This window comes from Danio rerio, chromosome 24 (genome assembly GCF_049306965.1).
Source record: "Danio rerio strain Tuebingen ecotype United States chromosome 24, GRCz12tu, whole genome shotgun sequence".
Taxonomy (NCBI): Eukaryota; Metazoa; Chordata; class Actinopteri; order Cypriniformes; family Danionidae; genus Danio; species Danio rerio.
The window spans coordinates 65,001-80,000 of NC_133199.1; the positions used below are offsets into that span (position 1 = coordinate 65,001).

General features: G+C 50.6%; 3 protein-coding genes across 19 annotated transcripts in view; all 3 read left to right on the forward strand.

Moving 5' to 3' along the window:
* The window catches only part of tmx3b (thioredoxin related transmembrane protein 3b), an 8,369-nt gene extending 6,257 nt beyond the window's left edge, over window positions 1-2,112 (forward strand). Inside the window, exons 15-17 of one of the 3 annotated variants that reach the window (XM_073940383.1) lie at window positions 72-140; window positions 464-695; window positions 1,927-2,112. In XM_073940383.1, the coding sequence (XP_073796484.1) occupies window positions 72-140; window positions 464-695; window positions 1,927-2,072 (447 nt within the window). In that variant the 3' untranslated portion in view covers window positions 2,073-2,112. 3 annotated transcript variants of the gene reach the window in all.
* An 872-nt stretch (window positions 2,113-2,984) lies between these two features.
* Window positions 2,985-8,935, forward strand: dselb (dermatan sulfate epimerase like b). 2 transcript variants are annotated; one of them, XM_073941323.1, is made up of 2 exons: window positions 2,985-3,661; window positions 4,739-8,935. In XM_073941323.1, the coding sequence occupies exon 2, from the start codon at window positions 4,884-4,886 to the stop codon at window positions 8,430-8,432; it is 3,549 nt and encodes a 1,182-aa protein (XP_073797424.1). In that variant the 5' UTR covers window positions 2,985-3,661; window positions 4,739-4,883; the 3' UTR covers window positions 8,433-8,935. The 2 variants fall into 2 exon arrangements, with proteins under 2 accessions (XP_073797424.1, XP_073797425.1); XM_073941324.1 differs by having other exon boundaries at window positions 3,347-3,661; window positions 4,742-8,935.
* A 1,505-nt stretch (window positions 8,936-10,440) lies between these two features.
* Window positions 10,441-15,000, forward strand: part of LOC101887092 (dnaJ homolog subfamily C member 13) — a 27,733-nt gene continuing 23,173 nt past the window's right edge. For 6 of the 14 annotated variants that reach the window (XM_073941303.1, XM_073941298.1, XM_073941306.1 and 3 more), the window contains exons 1-2: window positions 11,999-12,176; window positions 14,125-14,205. In XM_073941303.1, the coding sequence (XP_073797404.1) occupies window positions 14,138-14,205 (68 nt within the window). In that variant the 5' untranslated portion in view covers window positions 11,999-12,176; window positions 14,125-14,137. Of the gene's footprint in view, window positions 10,517-11,998; window positions 12,177-14,124; window positions 14,206-15,000 lie in introns of those variants that run through there. The other 8 variants (XM_073941302.1, XM_073941296.1, XM_073941297.1 and 5 more) reach the window with 2 other exon arrangements.

Below are 15,000 nucleotides of genomic sequence, written 5' to 3' on the forward strand. Positions count from 1 at the left end.
TTGTTAAGCTCTGATGTTTGTCTCTGATGATGTGTGTGTGAGCTGTGCTGTGCTTGTGCTGTTCCCCACAGGCGTACGGAGGAGACGGAATATTCCAGAGGATCAAGCGTGTGGCGTATGATGCCAGATCCACCATCATGGTGAGCTGCTGTCCTCCACTAATGTAATCACAATGTTCTGTCAGCGCTGGCCGGCTCCACACGGATCATGTACACACACACACTCTATGAGGACAGGTCCAACCTGGCCTGGTTCTGCACACACACGCACACGCACACACACACAGTGGCTGTAGATCTTCAGTTCAGCTCATGTGGTGTTTTTTTGATGTGTGTGTGTGTGTGCGTGTGTGTGTGTGCGTGTCCGTGTGTGTGTGTGTGTGTGTGTGCGTGTCCGTGTATGTGTGTGTGTGTGTGTGTGTGTGTGTGCGTGTCCGTGTATGTGTGTGTGTGTGTGTGTGCAGTCTGTTTTCCGCAGTTCTCCTCTGCTGGGCTGTTTCCTCTTCGGCCTGCCGCTCGGGGTCATCAGTCTGATGTGTTACGGGATCTGCACGGCCGAGTCTGACGACGGGACGGAGGATCTGGAGCTGATGAAGGCTGAGGAGGAGGAGGAGGAGGAGCGGCTGACAGAGAGAACAGAAGAAGAAGAGGAGCAGACGGACAGAACAGCAGAAGAAGAGCTGACGGAGAGCAAGAGTCCTGCAGAGAAGAAGCTGGATTAACAGCAGCCGCTTCAGTCTCTCCTCCAACACAGACTGGCAGAACACACACACACACACACACACACACGTGCGGATCTGCAGCTCGTTAGGTCATTAATCATCAGTGTGACGAGCTCTTCTGATGGAGGAGTGGACGGAGAAACTGCAGGACCAGAGGATCAGCTTCAGTCCAGCGCCATCTTAATGAGCCCGCGCCACTGCCACATGTGTGTGTGTGTGTGTGTGTGTGTGTGTGTGTGTGTGTGTGTGTGTGTGTGTGTGTGTGTGTGTGTGTGTGTGTGTGTGTGTGTGTGTGTGTGTGTGAGAGTGTGTGAGTGAGTGAGTGAGTGAGTGAGTGAGTGAGTGTGTGTGTGTGTGTGTGTGTGTGTGTGTGTGTGTGTGTGTGTGTGTGTGTGTGTGTGTGTGTGTGTGTGTGTGTGTGTGTGTTTATTTCTGACCAGCAGAGGCTGACTGTGGTCATATGCACTGAGCGACTGCACTGAACACACACACACACACACACACACGTGCAGCGCTGCAGGTTAAGCTCAGTTCAGCGGGGCTGGTCTTCATCCCTCTGTAGGGTGCTACTCTTCATCCTGTATCGCCGGTAGTGTCGTCTGTGTGTTTGTAGATAGTAAAGGCTTCATGTGTCCGCTGTCCTCAGCAGAACCTCCTCAGAGACGCTCCACTGCCTTCAGGAGCAGACCAGCGTCAGGACCGACTCCCAATCTACTGAAGCACATCCCGTCCTGCAGCCGCGGAGCCGCGCATGCTAATGAAGCCACGCCCTGAAGAAGAGCAGAGCCACAGTTCTGAAGCCGAGAGACCAGTCTGATTGGCTGATCTCAGATTAAAGAGTGTGCCTGATTGGCTGATGCTGATTAATGAGTTCTGATTGGCTGAAATAAGATCTATTTTTCCTGAAGTGACGTTTCCATTTTGGGCCGTGCGTCTGGATGCCGGAGCGCTCAGCAGCGTCTGGATGTTTCAGCTGGTTCAGCTGTAGTGATGGCGTCATGTTGACATCTGTGCCGCTCTGCCTTCTCCTCCCCGTCAGTGTCTGTTCTCAGATCAGCCGTTCTGCTGCTCAGTGCAGCGTCTCGCTCTCGTTCTTCTCTCTGGATCTCGGTTCTGTTTGTCTGTAAGTGTCTTCATGAGCTGAGTGATGGACGTGGATCTCCTCCATGCCTCATGTTGTCCTCCAGCTCAGCGTGTGTGAGGAGAGAGCGGGGTGGTGTGTGTCGCTCCTCCATCTGCGTCTGGTGCTGAACGTGTGGACGAGCTCTGGCAGTGTGTTCTTACTGTTACTTTAACGTGTGTTTCAGTTCTTCATCATGTTTCTCCTGTAAATGTACGAGCTGCAAACTAATAATGCTGATTTCAAGATTAATAAAGGCTGTTTGACTCTTGACTGTGTGTGTGTGTGTGTTTGTGTTTGTGTGTGTGTGTGTGTGTTTGTGTTTGTGTGTGTGTTTGTGTGTGTGTGTGTGTGTTTGTGTTTGTGTGTGTGTGTGTGTTTGTGTTTGTGTGTGTGTGTGTTTGTGTGTGTGTGTGTTTGTGTGTGTGTTTGTGTGTGTGTTTGTGTGTGTGTTTGTGTGTGTGTGTGTGTGTTTGTGTGTGTGTGTGTGTGTGTGTGTTTGTGTGTGTGTGTGTGTTTGTGTGTGTGTGTGTGTGTGTGTGTAACTGTAGTGCTGTTGTCATGATCAGGGTTATGTATGATGAGCTGAGCTGGATCTGTGCAGATGTGATGATGCTGATCCGCCTGAATGTGCAGAATATGATCAGATGATGAAGAGCTGTGATGATGATGAGGGATCTGCTAACTTGTGGACAGCGTTTCCTCTTCAGCTCTGGGTGACGTGCTGCAGATGCTGTAACACACTCTGCAGTTGAGCTGTGAACACGCTGTGGAGTGTGTGTGTTTTCCTGTGGTAGGAGTTGACTCTCCCCCTCATGTCCTGGCTGAAGCGCTGCTCTGTTTCAGGATAAACCCGGTCACACAGGACAGGATAACAGTACAGTGTAGATGTTCTGAAGAGCCCACATGGACCCAGCAGGAGCAGAAGATGCTGGAGGTGAGCTCTGTTTTCCAGCACTCTTCACTCAGCGGAGGATAAGGAGTGCTGAGAGGGTCTGCAGCTCTGGGGTCTGCGGAAAACTTCAGTGTGTTTTATTTTCTGTCACAGTCATATTTTATATACATTACCTGTGTGTGTGTGTGTGTGTGTGTGTGTGTGTGAGAGAGAGAGAGAGAGAGAGAGTGTGTGTGTGAGCGCCCTCTACAGGCTCCTCCTCCTCCTCCCGGTAATGGCAGCAGCGGAACATCAGCCGTTCTCTCCGTGATCAGCACCAGCGGATGCGGCGGGCTCTGCGGCTGAATCTCGCTTCAGGATTACCGGGCGCCGGTGTGTCGGTGGCTGGAGATGCCGCGGCCCGCGTGTTTTCCGCGTTTCTCCGGGAAGTTTGCTCATCTGTCTGCGGTGAAACACTCCCGACATGTTTGCGCTGCTGCGGAGACCGAAGATCACCTGAACATGTCGGCGCTGGAGCTCATCGTGTGTGTGTTTAAGAGAGGGAGAGTGTGTGTGTGTGTGTGTGATCTGAGGCGTCATCGATCGCGCTGATTGACGACGGATCGCCTGTGATGAAGATGAGCAGAACACACACACACACACACACACACACACACACCTCCGCTCACTTTAATGGATTACTGAGAAACTGCGCGGATTTTCCTGACACTGAAGGGATTACAGACTCATCATCATCATCATCATCATCATCATCACTGGAGACTGAAGGCAGACCATAATAATCCTCATCTCCAGCAGGACACACACACACACACTCAGCATCAGCTCTCCAGCATCTCTGGCTGTCAGGATACTCTGCTCTGATTGGCTCACCGCGGATCGATGACGTGGAAGCAGGAAATGGAAATATGTTGAGGACACAATGGTAAACACACACACACACACACACACACACACGCGCACACACACACACACACACACACACACGCCTCTGCTTTCAGCATCAGCTGCAGACATGAGCAGCAGTTATGAGAGATGCAGACAGAACGGGAACTGTAGACTGTACGTGTGTGTGTGTGTGTGTGTGTGTGTGTGTGTGTGTGTGCGCGTGTGCGTGTGTGTGCAGGATGTCTCTGTTCCCCTGGTTTCGGGTGTCAGAGCTGCGTCCGTCCGGCTGATCCTCCAGAGTCCTGCTGAGCTCAGTGCTGGAGGTCAGAGGATGAGCAGCTCCTGACTGAAGTTCACCATCAGCAGAACACACACACACACACACACACCACCACCATCATCATCATATAGACTGACGAGAGCTGCGAGAGTCATCTGATGATGAGCAGCACAGGTTTAGCAGGGGAACGTGTGTGTGTGTGTGTGTGTGTGTGTGTGTGTGTGTGTGTGTGTGTGTGTGTGTGTGTGTGTGAGAGCTCTGCATCAGCTCATGAACACTCAGATCTGCTCATCTTCACAGAACTGCAGCTCCGGCTGTCTCTCCTGATATTGATCCTGTAGATGTGGAGCTCAGAGCCGGAGCGGTCAGCACACACGGCCTTCATTAGGCTGCACTGGACTCTGCCTTCCTTCATTAAAGCTTTGATTTTCAGCAGATCGCCACAGTTAGACCGGTCTGACAGCTGCTTTTGTGTCTCTGTGAGGACAGCTCTGTGGTCTCTGACATGGCTGTGAGAAATGGAATAGATGTGTAAAGACCGTCCATAACTAGACTGACACAGAACGATCCGGCCGGCTTCACGTGTGTGGTCATTAGTCCCTGAGCATGTGCTGACGGCTGTGTTTTTGGGCTGTTAGACTTACGTCAACACTAAAGTGATGTTGCTCATGAAATAATAATAACAGCAGTGTTGGTCTGTGTTGGTCTGTGTTGGTCTGTGTTGGTCTGTGTTGGTCAGTGTTGGTCAGTGTTGGTCTGTGTTGGTCTGTGTTGGTCTGTGTTGGTCCATCATCTCAGCTGCAGGTTTTCACTCATATTTGTTCTATTTTCCAGCAGAGAATCAAACCGTGGACACCAAAGAAAGCCCTTGCAGTCGACCCGCTGGATGACACCTGAGGAAAGCTCCAGAAGTGCATGTGAAACCCATCCTGAGTGCAGGTGCGGAGTGGAGCTGTAGCCCAGAGGAGCAGTGCTGGAGATGGTGCGGCCCGCCGGCTGCAGGTCCATCTGCTGGCCTGCGCTCTTGAACACCCTGTTCCTGGCAGCGGCAGCAGCCTTCTCTGCGCTCTTCAATGCCTCAGGGAGCGATATTTTTAGTGACTTTGGGCAGTTCCGGCTCAGGGAGAACGGGCCGCCAGAGCTGCAGAAACTGCAGGACAGTAATGTTCACCCTAACCTGTACTTTAACCAGGATGATCTCGCAGTGTTGAGGCAGCGCTCCGCTACAACTCACAGCCACATCTTCAGAGTGGTGCGCAGTGCCGTGTCCACCATGCTGACCGCCGGCCCGCTCTACATGCCGCCCGCAAACCACGAGGAGTTCTCCAGCAAGTGGAACGAGATTTATGGAAACAACCTGCCGCCGCTAGCCCTGTACTGCCTGCTGTACCCAGAGGACTCCGCCGCGCTGCGGTTCCTCATCAACTACATGGACAGAATGGCGGATTACCCCGACTGGACAGTGACCAGTGCTCCCAAAGACGATGTTCCTGTGGCTCATTCGCTCACTGGGTTTGCTACTGCTTTTGACTTCATCTACTCGTTGCTGGAGCAGCAGCGCAGAGACCGCTTCCTCAAGAAGATCTGTGCTGAAACTCAAAAGCTCTACGAAGCATCAACGTACAGAAGCTGGGGGAAACAGTTCCTCCAGAACCACCAGACCACTAATACCATTGCTGTCCTGACCGGAGCTATAGTGGTGGGGGCACACCAGGACACAGAGTCCATGGGCTGGAAACAGGTCTCTGTCAACTACATGGAGAAGACGATGTTTCTGTTGAGTCATGTAGTAGACGGCTCTCTGGACGAGGGAGTGGCGTATGGGAGTTACACAGCAAAGTCCATCACGCAGTACGTTTTCTTAGCACAGCGCCACTTCAGCATAGACCACACGCAGAATAACTGGCTGCGCAACCACTTCTGGTTTTATTACGCCACTCTGCTTCCAGGGTTCCAGAGAACCGTCGGTATAGGGGACTCCAACTATAACTGGTTCTACGGGCCAGAGAGTCAGCTAGTCTTTTTAGATTCTTTTGTGATCAAAAACGGGTCAGGGAACTGGCTAGCGCAGCAGATTAGGAAGCACCGGCCTAGAGATGGCCCCATGGGTCAGTCCTTCGCCCAGCGCTGGACAACCCTGCACACAGAGTTCATCTGGTATAACGCCAGCCTCGCTCCGCTGGCCCCGTACGGCTACAGCAGGGCCAGAATGCACATATTCTCAAACTGGGGCGTGGTGACATATGGGGCGGGGCTACCTGTTGCCCAGGGCAACACCTTTGTCTCATTTAAATCCGGCAAGCTGGGCGGCCGGGCAGTGTTTGACATTGTTCATGCGAAGCCTTACTCGTGGGTGGACGGCTGGAACAGCTTTAACCCTGGTCACGAGCACCCAGACCAAAACTCTTTCACTTTTGCCCCTAATGGGCAGGTGTTTGTGTCTGAGGCTCTGTATGGCCCCAAGTTCAGCTACTTAAACAATGTGTTGATGTTCAGCTCTTCCCCAACCAGCCGGTGCAATGCACCCTGGGAAGGCCAACTTGGAGAGTGTGCTAAGTGGCTGCGCTGGACAGAGAGTGGCGTGGGCGACTCTGCCGGAGAGCTGATCTCGGCTTCTGCCCACGGGGAGGCGCTGTTCGTGAGCGGGGAGGCGGCTACTGCGTACTCCTCCGCTCTGGGGCTGAAGAGCGTATACCGCGCCCTGGTGCTCCTCAACTCGCAGACCCTGCTGGTGGTGGACCATGTAGAGAAAACAGAGCACTCGCCAGTTAACACGCTCAGCGCTTTCTTCCACAATCTGGATATTGACTTTAAATACGTGCCGCACAGGTTCGCAGACAGGTACAATGGGGCTCTGATGGACGTGTGGGACGCTCATTATAAAATGTTCTGGTTGGACAGTCGGGGCCACAGTCCAGAAACACAGATTCAGGAGGCAGAGCAGGAGGCCGAGTTTAAGAAGCGCTGGACGCAGTTCATCAACGTCACCTTCCCCTTCACACACTCTGTGTCTAGGATGGTGTACGTGATGCAGGGGCCGTACGTTAAAGTGTCCGACTGCAAGTTCCTCGAGAGCAGTAAAGACGGCCTCAGAGTTTCTCTCGTAATCAACAATACTGAGAAAATAGTTTCAATAGTGACTAATCACAGAGACATCGGGGCGCGCTTCAGCTTTCTGGGGTTCGGGGGTTTTGCTAAAGTGGAGGACAGAGGACAGGTGGTGCGCTTCGGCCTGGGGGCGCAGCAGGTCTCCACACACTTACACACACACAATCATCTGTTTGACTTTGGGGTCACAGTGAATGTCGCAGCTGGAGCAATACTGTGTATAGCCATTGTGTTTCTGACCCTGCAGCGCAAGTGTTATGTTTGCTTCAGCAGACTGATGCGTTACGCTTTGCTCTCAGTCTTAATGCTGTGGATAACCGAGCTCCTGTTGGTGTCTAGCAGCTGCGATCAGCTTCTGTGCAGGGTAAAGTGGCACGGAGCGGGCACAGACCCGGAGCTTCGCCAGCAGGTGCCCACCCAGCAGCAGCAGCTCCTTCTGCCCACGGTGGTCATCACCACACTGCCCGGCTCCGGCTCCGACATCCTCAAACACCTCTTTTACAACAACTCAGACTTTGTGTACTTGCGCATCCCCACAGAGCACCTGGACATCCCCGAGACAGAGTTTGAGTTTGACTCTTTAGTGGACGCCTGTGAGTGGACGCGGGCAGATGCCCAGTGTGGGCGCTTTAAGATGGTCCAGGGCTGGCTGCAGTCGCTGGTCCACAACACACACCTGTTCCTGCAGAGTGTCCCGCTGCGGGCGGGGGGGCGGCCGGACGGGGATGTGGAGTATGTGCGTGAGCTGCGGAGACACACAGTGGACTACCCCAACGCCCGTGCGGTACTGAATCTGTGCAGTGGCTCCTGGGCACTAAAGCTGCCCTTCCTGCAGGAAGCCATCGGCCCGTCTCTGAGGGCCATCTATGTAGTCCGGGACCCGCGGGCCTGGGTTTACCTAATGCTGTATAACAGCCGGCCCAGCCTTTACTCGCTCAAGAACATTCCGCAGCACCTGTCCCTCATCTTCAGGCAGGACGGCGCCAGTGAACGGTGTCCAAGCGCCTTTGCTCCAGAGTTCGAGCCGCTGTGGCAGCTGGTCTCACGCTCTGAGAACAGTGCTGTCCTTCTGCTGGCGCACCTGTGGCGGGCTCACACCGCTGCCGTGCTCAGAGTCTCCGCTGGATTACCTGAGGACGCCTACCTGCAGCTCCGGTTCGAGGATGTGGTCCGTCAGCCTCTGGAAACTGCAGAGCAAATTCACTCGTTCCTGGGAGTGCCCGTCTCTCCGGCGGCCCTGAATCAGCTGATGTTCAGCACCTCCACAAACCTGTACAGCCTGCAGTACGAGGGGCAGGTTTCTGCCTCCAGCATGGACCGGTGGAGGCGCCGCATGCCCCGGCGGGACGTCCGCCTGATCGAGCACACCTGCGGGACCCTGATGAGGACGCTGGGCTACCGCAGGCTCAGCCACGGCTAGCTGTGCTATTGTTGTTGTATTTTTGCACAAATCTGAGTGGGAACAGGCACCAGAGCTGAATGTTAGTGTGTGATTCTGCTTCATGTCTACCACAATGCCTTCAGGATGGGTGTGTATGCAGTTGAAGATGAAATGATTATCCCTCCTGTCAAAATTATTATGCTTCAAATATTTTACAAGGTGTTTTCTCTCACAGATTTCGGCGGCAGGAAGTCTTTGATTTGAGTTTGGCTGCAATAAAAAGTTTATATTTTTAAGCTCAATGGGATGATTAGACCCTTTAGACCAGGTGTGGCCAACCCTGCTCCTGGAGATCCACCTTCCTGCAGATTTCAGTTGCAACCTATATCAAACACACCTGCCTGTCATTATCAAGAGCTGTTCAGTTCCTCATTAACTGGTTCAGGTGTGTTAGATCAGGGTTGGAGCTGAACTTTGCAGAAAGAAAGGTCGATCTCCGGGAGCAGGGTTGAGCACGCCTGGTCTAAAGGGTCCAATCATCCCATAACATAAGAGTTATTAGTGAAGAGTTATCAGAGCTGTGTTTGTGAATGTGCTGAGGAAATATTGTGTGAAATTGAGTTCTCTTCACAGGAGGGCTGGAGATTTTGTCTTCAATTGCATGTATGTATATATATATTACACACACACACACACACACACACACACACATATATATATATATATATATATATAGTTTAAAGGTAGATTTACACAACACCATTTTCAACCAAAAGTATGTATGCATTTCTTCTGTTAATTTACTCTTGTGTATTTGGTGTATCTATCTGACCTGTCGCATTAATTAAATGACTGTCTAATTAGTCGTTTGCTTTAACTGTGACTGTTGCAGTACCTTTAGCAGGCACAAGGGGGAGACACACTGACAGACAGACACTAGAGCATGCAGACACTTGTACATTAAACAGAATCTCATTAATCAACAATCAAATCTGCTAAAGACTCAGTTAATCACCATCACCGTTATTTAATTAACAAAGTACAAATGAGCGCCATGATGATGCAGATGAGCTGTTTCTGTAGGCCAGAGCAGCCCTGCAGGAGTGAGGAGTGTTTCTGCACAGCGCCACCTGCTGACACACGCACACACAGCAGGATGTTGTGTTGTTGTATTCATGGGTTAGAGTGGATATTGATGGATTTAACACAGTTTCAAATGATTTTTCACTCAAACATGCTCAGAAATAAACACACACCTGCCTGCAGTGTCTGTTGTGCTGTGCTGTAGACAGAGAGACGGACGATTCAGTGTGTGTGTGTGTGTGTGTGTGTGTGTGTGTGTGTGTGTGTGTGTGTGTGTGTGTGTGTGTGTTTTATGTTCTGGTTGCCAGATCAGCGCCCTGACTCCTCTGTGTGTGTTCAGCGGACGCTCTGCTTGTGTTGAGGGTTGTGTTTGGGTCTCGGTGGTCTTCTATCTCTCGGACACAATAAAGATGCTCCTTATCTTCTGACCTGTGATCAGATGCAGAGGTGTGTGTGTTTATCTGCTGTGAAGGCATCACCTCACACATTTACAAACTTGATATTTTAAGTTATACAAACTGATTTAAATCAGTCGCTTTCAAAACAGAAATTCAAGAATTACACACACACACACACACACACACACCTACTGAGAAAAGAAGACTTCACATGTATGAATAACACACACACACACACACACACACACACTCTCCTACTGAGAAAAGAAGACTTCACATGTATGAATAACACACACACACACACACTTATGGTTTGTCTGCTTTTAGAGGATCAGGGCTGGTCAGCAGAACACACTGATGCTGGAACACACACTCCTGCTGTAGTTTCAGTGGAGTGTGTGTGTGTGTGTGTGTGAAGGAAATCTAGTCTGACTGTACAGGAATGCATGCATAGAAGTGTGTGTGTGTGTGTGTCTCTGTAACTTCATTAGTGTAACAGGACGCACATGCTTCAGTCTCTGGATCAGATGCTTCATAACGTGATGCCAAACCTCCGTCCACACACAGCAGTCTACATGTGCAGCGGACACACACACTCACACACACACATGCAGAGATGTTCCCCCTGTACCTGGAGTCTCGGTGAGTCCACATCTGTGTGTGTGTGTGTGTGTGTGTGTGTGTGTGTGTGTGTGTGTGTGTGTGTGTGTGTGTGTGTGTTGCAGTGCAGTAGTCTTGTCTGTGAGCTGCTGATGAGGTGTAGGCAGGGCAGGAGTGTGTGTTTCTACTGTATTATCAGTGTGTGAGCGCAGCTGAAACTGAGGCCTGGAGAAACACACACACACACACACACACACACACACACACACAAACACGCAGTCTTTTACAGCACTGAGGAAGCGCAGGCGGTGTCCTGATGAAGCGGCACACACTCACAGTCAGACCTGCATTACACTGCAGCGGGTTCCTGACCTGATCCGTCTGCTAGACCACTGTGAACTGCCTGTTCACCGACTGAACGTCTGTGTGTGTGTGTGTGTGTGTGTGTGTGTGTGTGTTTAAACACTGAAGAAGCCCAGAGCTGTGCTTTACACTGTACTCATCAGGGTTACAGTACTTGCCATTGGTTACAGTAGTTGTCATTGTTACAGTACTCATCATTGGTTACAGTCGTCGTCATGGTTACAGTAGTCGTCATGGTTACAGTAGTGTTCAGGGTTAGTCGTCATGGTTACAGTACTTGTCATTGGTTACTGTAGTCGTCATGGTTACAGTAGTGTTCAGGGTTAGTCGCCATGGTTACAGTACTTGCCATTGGTTACAGTAGTTGTCATTGTTACAGTATGGTTACAGCAGTCGTCATGGTTACAGTATGGTTACAGCAGTCGTCATGGTTACTGTAGTCGTCATGGTTACAGTATGGTTACAGCAGTCGTCATGGTTACAGCAGTCGTCATGGTTACAGTAGTGTTCAGGGTTAGTCGCCATGGTTACAGTACTTGCCATTGGTTACAGTAGTTGTCATTGTTACAGTATGGTTACAGCAGTCGTCATGGTTACTGTAGTCGTCATGCTTACAGTATGGTTACAGTAGTCGTCATGGTTACAGTATGGTTACAGCAGTCGTCATGGTTACAGTAGTCGTCATGGTTACAGTAGTCGTCATGGTTACTGTAGTCGTCATGGTTACAGTGGTCAGGGTCAGGGTGAGGACAGTGGTGTGAGCTTCAGATCAGTGGCCGTGTCTGCTGCTGTATATTATAGGGTCAGCTCACCCAATAATGCAGTTCTGTCATCAGTTACAGACACAAGGGGCTCTAACCTCGATGATATTTAATTGGTTTATAACTGATTTATATGTATTTATGATTATTTAGAGGTGTAACTCCCAGTAAACACTCTGTAGTTATAATAATACTTCTAATCCGAGTACATTTAAAGGTTTGACCGGTGCTTTTTTTAAATAACTACTGTGAGTTTATTGGGATATATCTAAATAATTGTCTAAGTCAGAATAAAGTCGGACAAGCCATTAAAATAATGACCATCAGCCTGACCAGCGAACTGGACTTCCGGCCCGAGCGATCAGCTGACAGACGCATGAGTGTGCCGCGGTGCGCATGCGCAGTGGCCCGCTGGAGGCAGAAGGAAGATGGCGGCGTCCTGAGTTTTGTGAGTGAGTGGAGCGCAGTCTGCAGTGTGGGCTTCAGTTCGGCATCAGCGACCGCTGGTAGACAGCAGTACCGGAGCACCGGAACACCGGAGACTCAACCGAGCCGCGACCGAGAGCGCGGAAACACAGGTACAGCAGCGGGAGAGGGAGAGAGAGAGACGGGCTGCGGGCGGAGAGATCAGGCCACTGCCGACACACACACACACACACACACACACACACACTATACACAATCACACACTATACACAACACACACTGCAGAAACACCAGGGTACAGAACACAGCAGCGGTCAGTATGTATGTGTGTGTGTGTGTGTGTGTGTGTCGGTCAGTGCTGCGGTGATGGAGCGGGTCAGCAGCCTCTGACAGCTGTGTGTGTGTGTGTGTGTGTGTGTGTGTGTGTGTGTGTGTGTGTGTGATGTTGGGATATATTCGTGGTGTGTTGCTGTAGTCTTGCTCTGCTGTTTTTACAATGAAAGTGAAGCTGAAAGTGTTTCTGTGTGTGTGTGTGTGTGTGTGTGTGTGTGTGTGTGTGTGTGTGTATATAGAATCTGAGAAATGGACACATTAACTCTGAGTTGCTAATCTGAAGTCAGGGCTGAGTACACGCACACACGCACACACACACACACACACACACACACATACACTCTCCTGCTGTATGGTGGAGCTGGTCATCTGAGTGTGTGTGTGTGTGTGTGTGTGTCCTGTATACTCCCTCTTCTGCTCGTGTGGTCAGTGTGGATATTGAATGTGTGGACGCTCCTCTTCAGGTGTGGACTGTGTGTGTGTCGGAGCTCCTCCTGATGTTGGTATTGATCACCGTGTTGGTGGAGTAACACAGTGTAATATGAGCTGTGGGTGTTTATTGGGTGTGTGTGGCCGTACTGCACAGCTCAGGAGGCGGCGATCATCTCTATCTGCTGTGTGTGAAGCAGAAGACAGCATTAACTGTGTGTGTGTGTGTGTGTGTGTGTGTGTGTGTGTGTGTGTGTGTGTGTGTGTGTGTGTGTATGATAATGTGTTCTGGCTTTTGAGCGGGGTGGTGCACGCATGATCCACAGTCACATGACACAGAGTCACATGACCCGCCGGCTGAGCAGAGTCTCTTTCTCACACACACACACACACACACACACACACACACACACACACACACACACACAGGAAGCAGACGGAGACAGCGCGGTTTCCTCCTGCACAGCGCTGGAACACTGACGCTGCAGTATGGCTCTGTGTGTGTGTTGTGTTTCAGTGGTGCTGCGCGTCCTCCAGACCACCGAGGAGGAGTAATACTGTAGATGGAGCAGAGTGTGTCTGCACACACACACACACACACACACTCTCTCTCTCTCTCTCTCTCTCTCTCTCTCTCTCTCTCTCTCTCTGAGTGATCATGGTGAATATCTTCATCTCTGTCGGCTGAACGCTGACTCTGAGCTCTGACCACTGTACAGTGTTCTCCTTTACTCTGCTGAACACAAGTGATAAACCTGTACTGTGTGTGTGTGTGTGTGTGTGTGTGTGTGTATCAGTGGTGAGGAATCTGAGTGCTCCCTGTGAAGTGTGCATGCTGTAGTGTGCTAGCGGTGTGGCAGGACTGAAGAATGAGGACGGTTTGATCACACTGATGTGTAAAGAGGATTCCTTCATCAGTGTTTGAACACACACACACACACACACACACACACACACGCACACACAGTAATGGAGTGTGTTCCTGCTACAGTAGCTCTGCAGGTATATTAGTAGCTGTGTCGGTGTGCAGTTTCTCCTCCGTCTGCTGTTATTGATGATGATCTGCGGGTTTGCAGCAGTGTGTGTGTGTGTGTGTGTGTGTGTGTGTGTGTGTGTGTGTGTGTGTGTGTGTGTGTGTGTGAGAGAGGACGTAAGTTCGTTTTGCCCTCAAATGAGGAATGAGCAGACCTGTATTAAAGCCATAGTTCATCCAAAACCAGTGTCCAGGAGAGTGTGAGTGTGTGTGTGTGCGTGTGCGCGTGCCGTTTGAGCAGAAGTGAACCTGCTGTGCGCGTGTGTGTTTCTGACAGTCAGTGATGCTCCACTTTCTCTCTGCAGGCCGTGTGTCAAGATGAATATCCTCAAAGACAACAGAGATCTGGCCTGTTTCTACACAACCAAACACTCCTGGAGGGGGAAGTAAGTCTCGCCTCAGTGTGTGTGTGTGTGTGTGTGTGTGTGTGTGTGTGTGTGTGTGTGTGTGTGTGTGTGTGTTTTATTGATGACATGAGTGCAGCCACTAAGAGTTCCTTATGCTTACAGAAAGCTTCTCAAACACACACACAGTCACACACACTGAATTATTGATCGGCTGCAGCACATGTAGAGGGGGTCCAGTAGTGTACACTAGAGAGGGCAGTGCACAGTGGTGTAGTTCACGGCTCCCAAACATTTCAACCAGAAACCCCCAAAACAACTGTGACTGGAGACCCCGACATCCTCTGAGGCGGTGATAAACATGCAGGACCTGCACACACACACACACACAAACACACACACACACACACACACACACAAACACACACACACACACACACTCTATATTTATATATCCTGCAGGTTATGGATAAAATATGGTCATTTTAATAGTGTAATATAATAAATATATAATATAATTAAACTGTTAACCCCCCCCCCCCCTGCATCTCACTGTTCCATTAACCTCCAGGGTCCCAATCCACACTTAGGGAGCTGCTGGTGTAGTGTAGTGTGCAGTCGGGCTGATGTGCCCTCTGTAGGGTTAGTTTATGGCAGTGTTTTAAAGCTCAGATCATCAATATTTAACCAGTCTTGTGATGGTCTCGAGCTCTGGTGTGTTCTACAAGCTCAGAGGGGCGGAGAAGAGGAGTCGCTCTCTAGCGCCTCAGTGTACACTTGAGTCATATTGAACACCTCCAGAGCTACAGCTGAACATTTGCTCTCATTGTGAAGTGA

What these genes read in the sequence shown, in the direction of transcription:
- dselb (XM_073941323.1), top strand. Translation starts at nt 4,884, where the DNA reads ATGGTGCGGCCCGCCGGCTGCAGGTCCATCTGCTGGCCTGCGCTCTTG.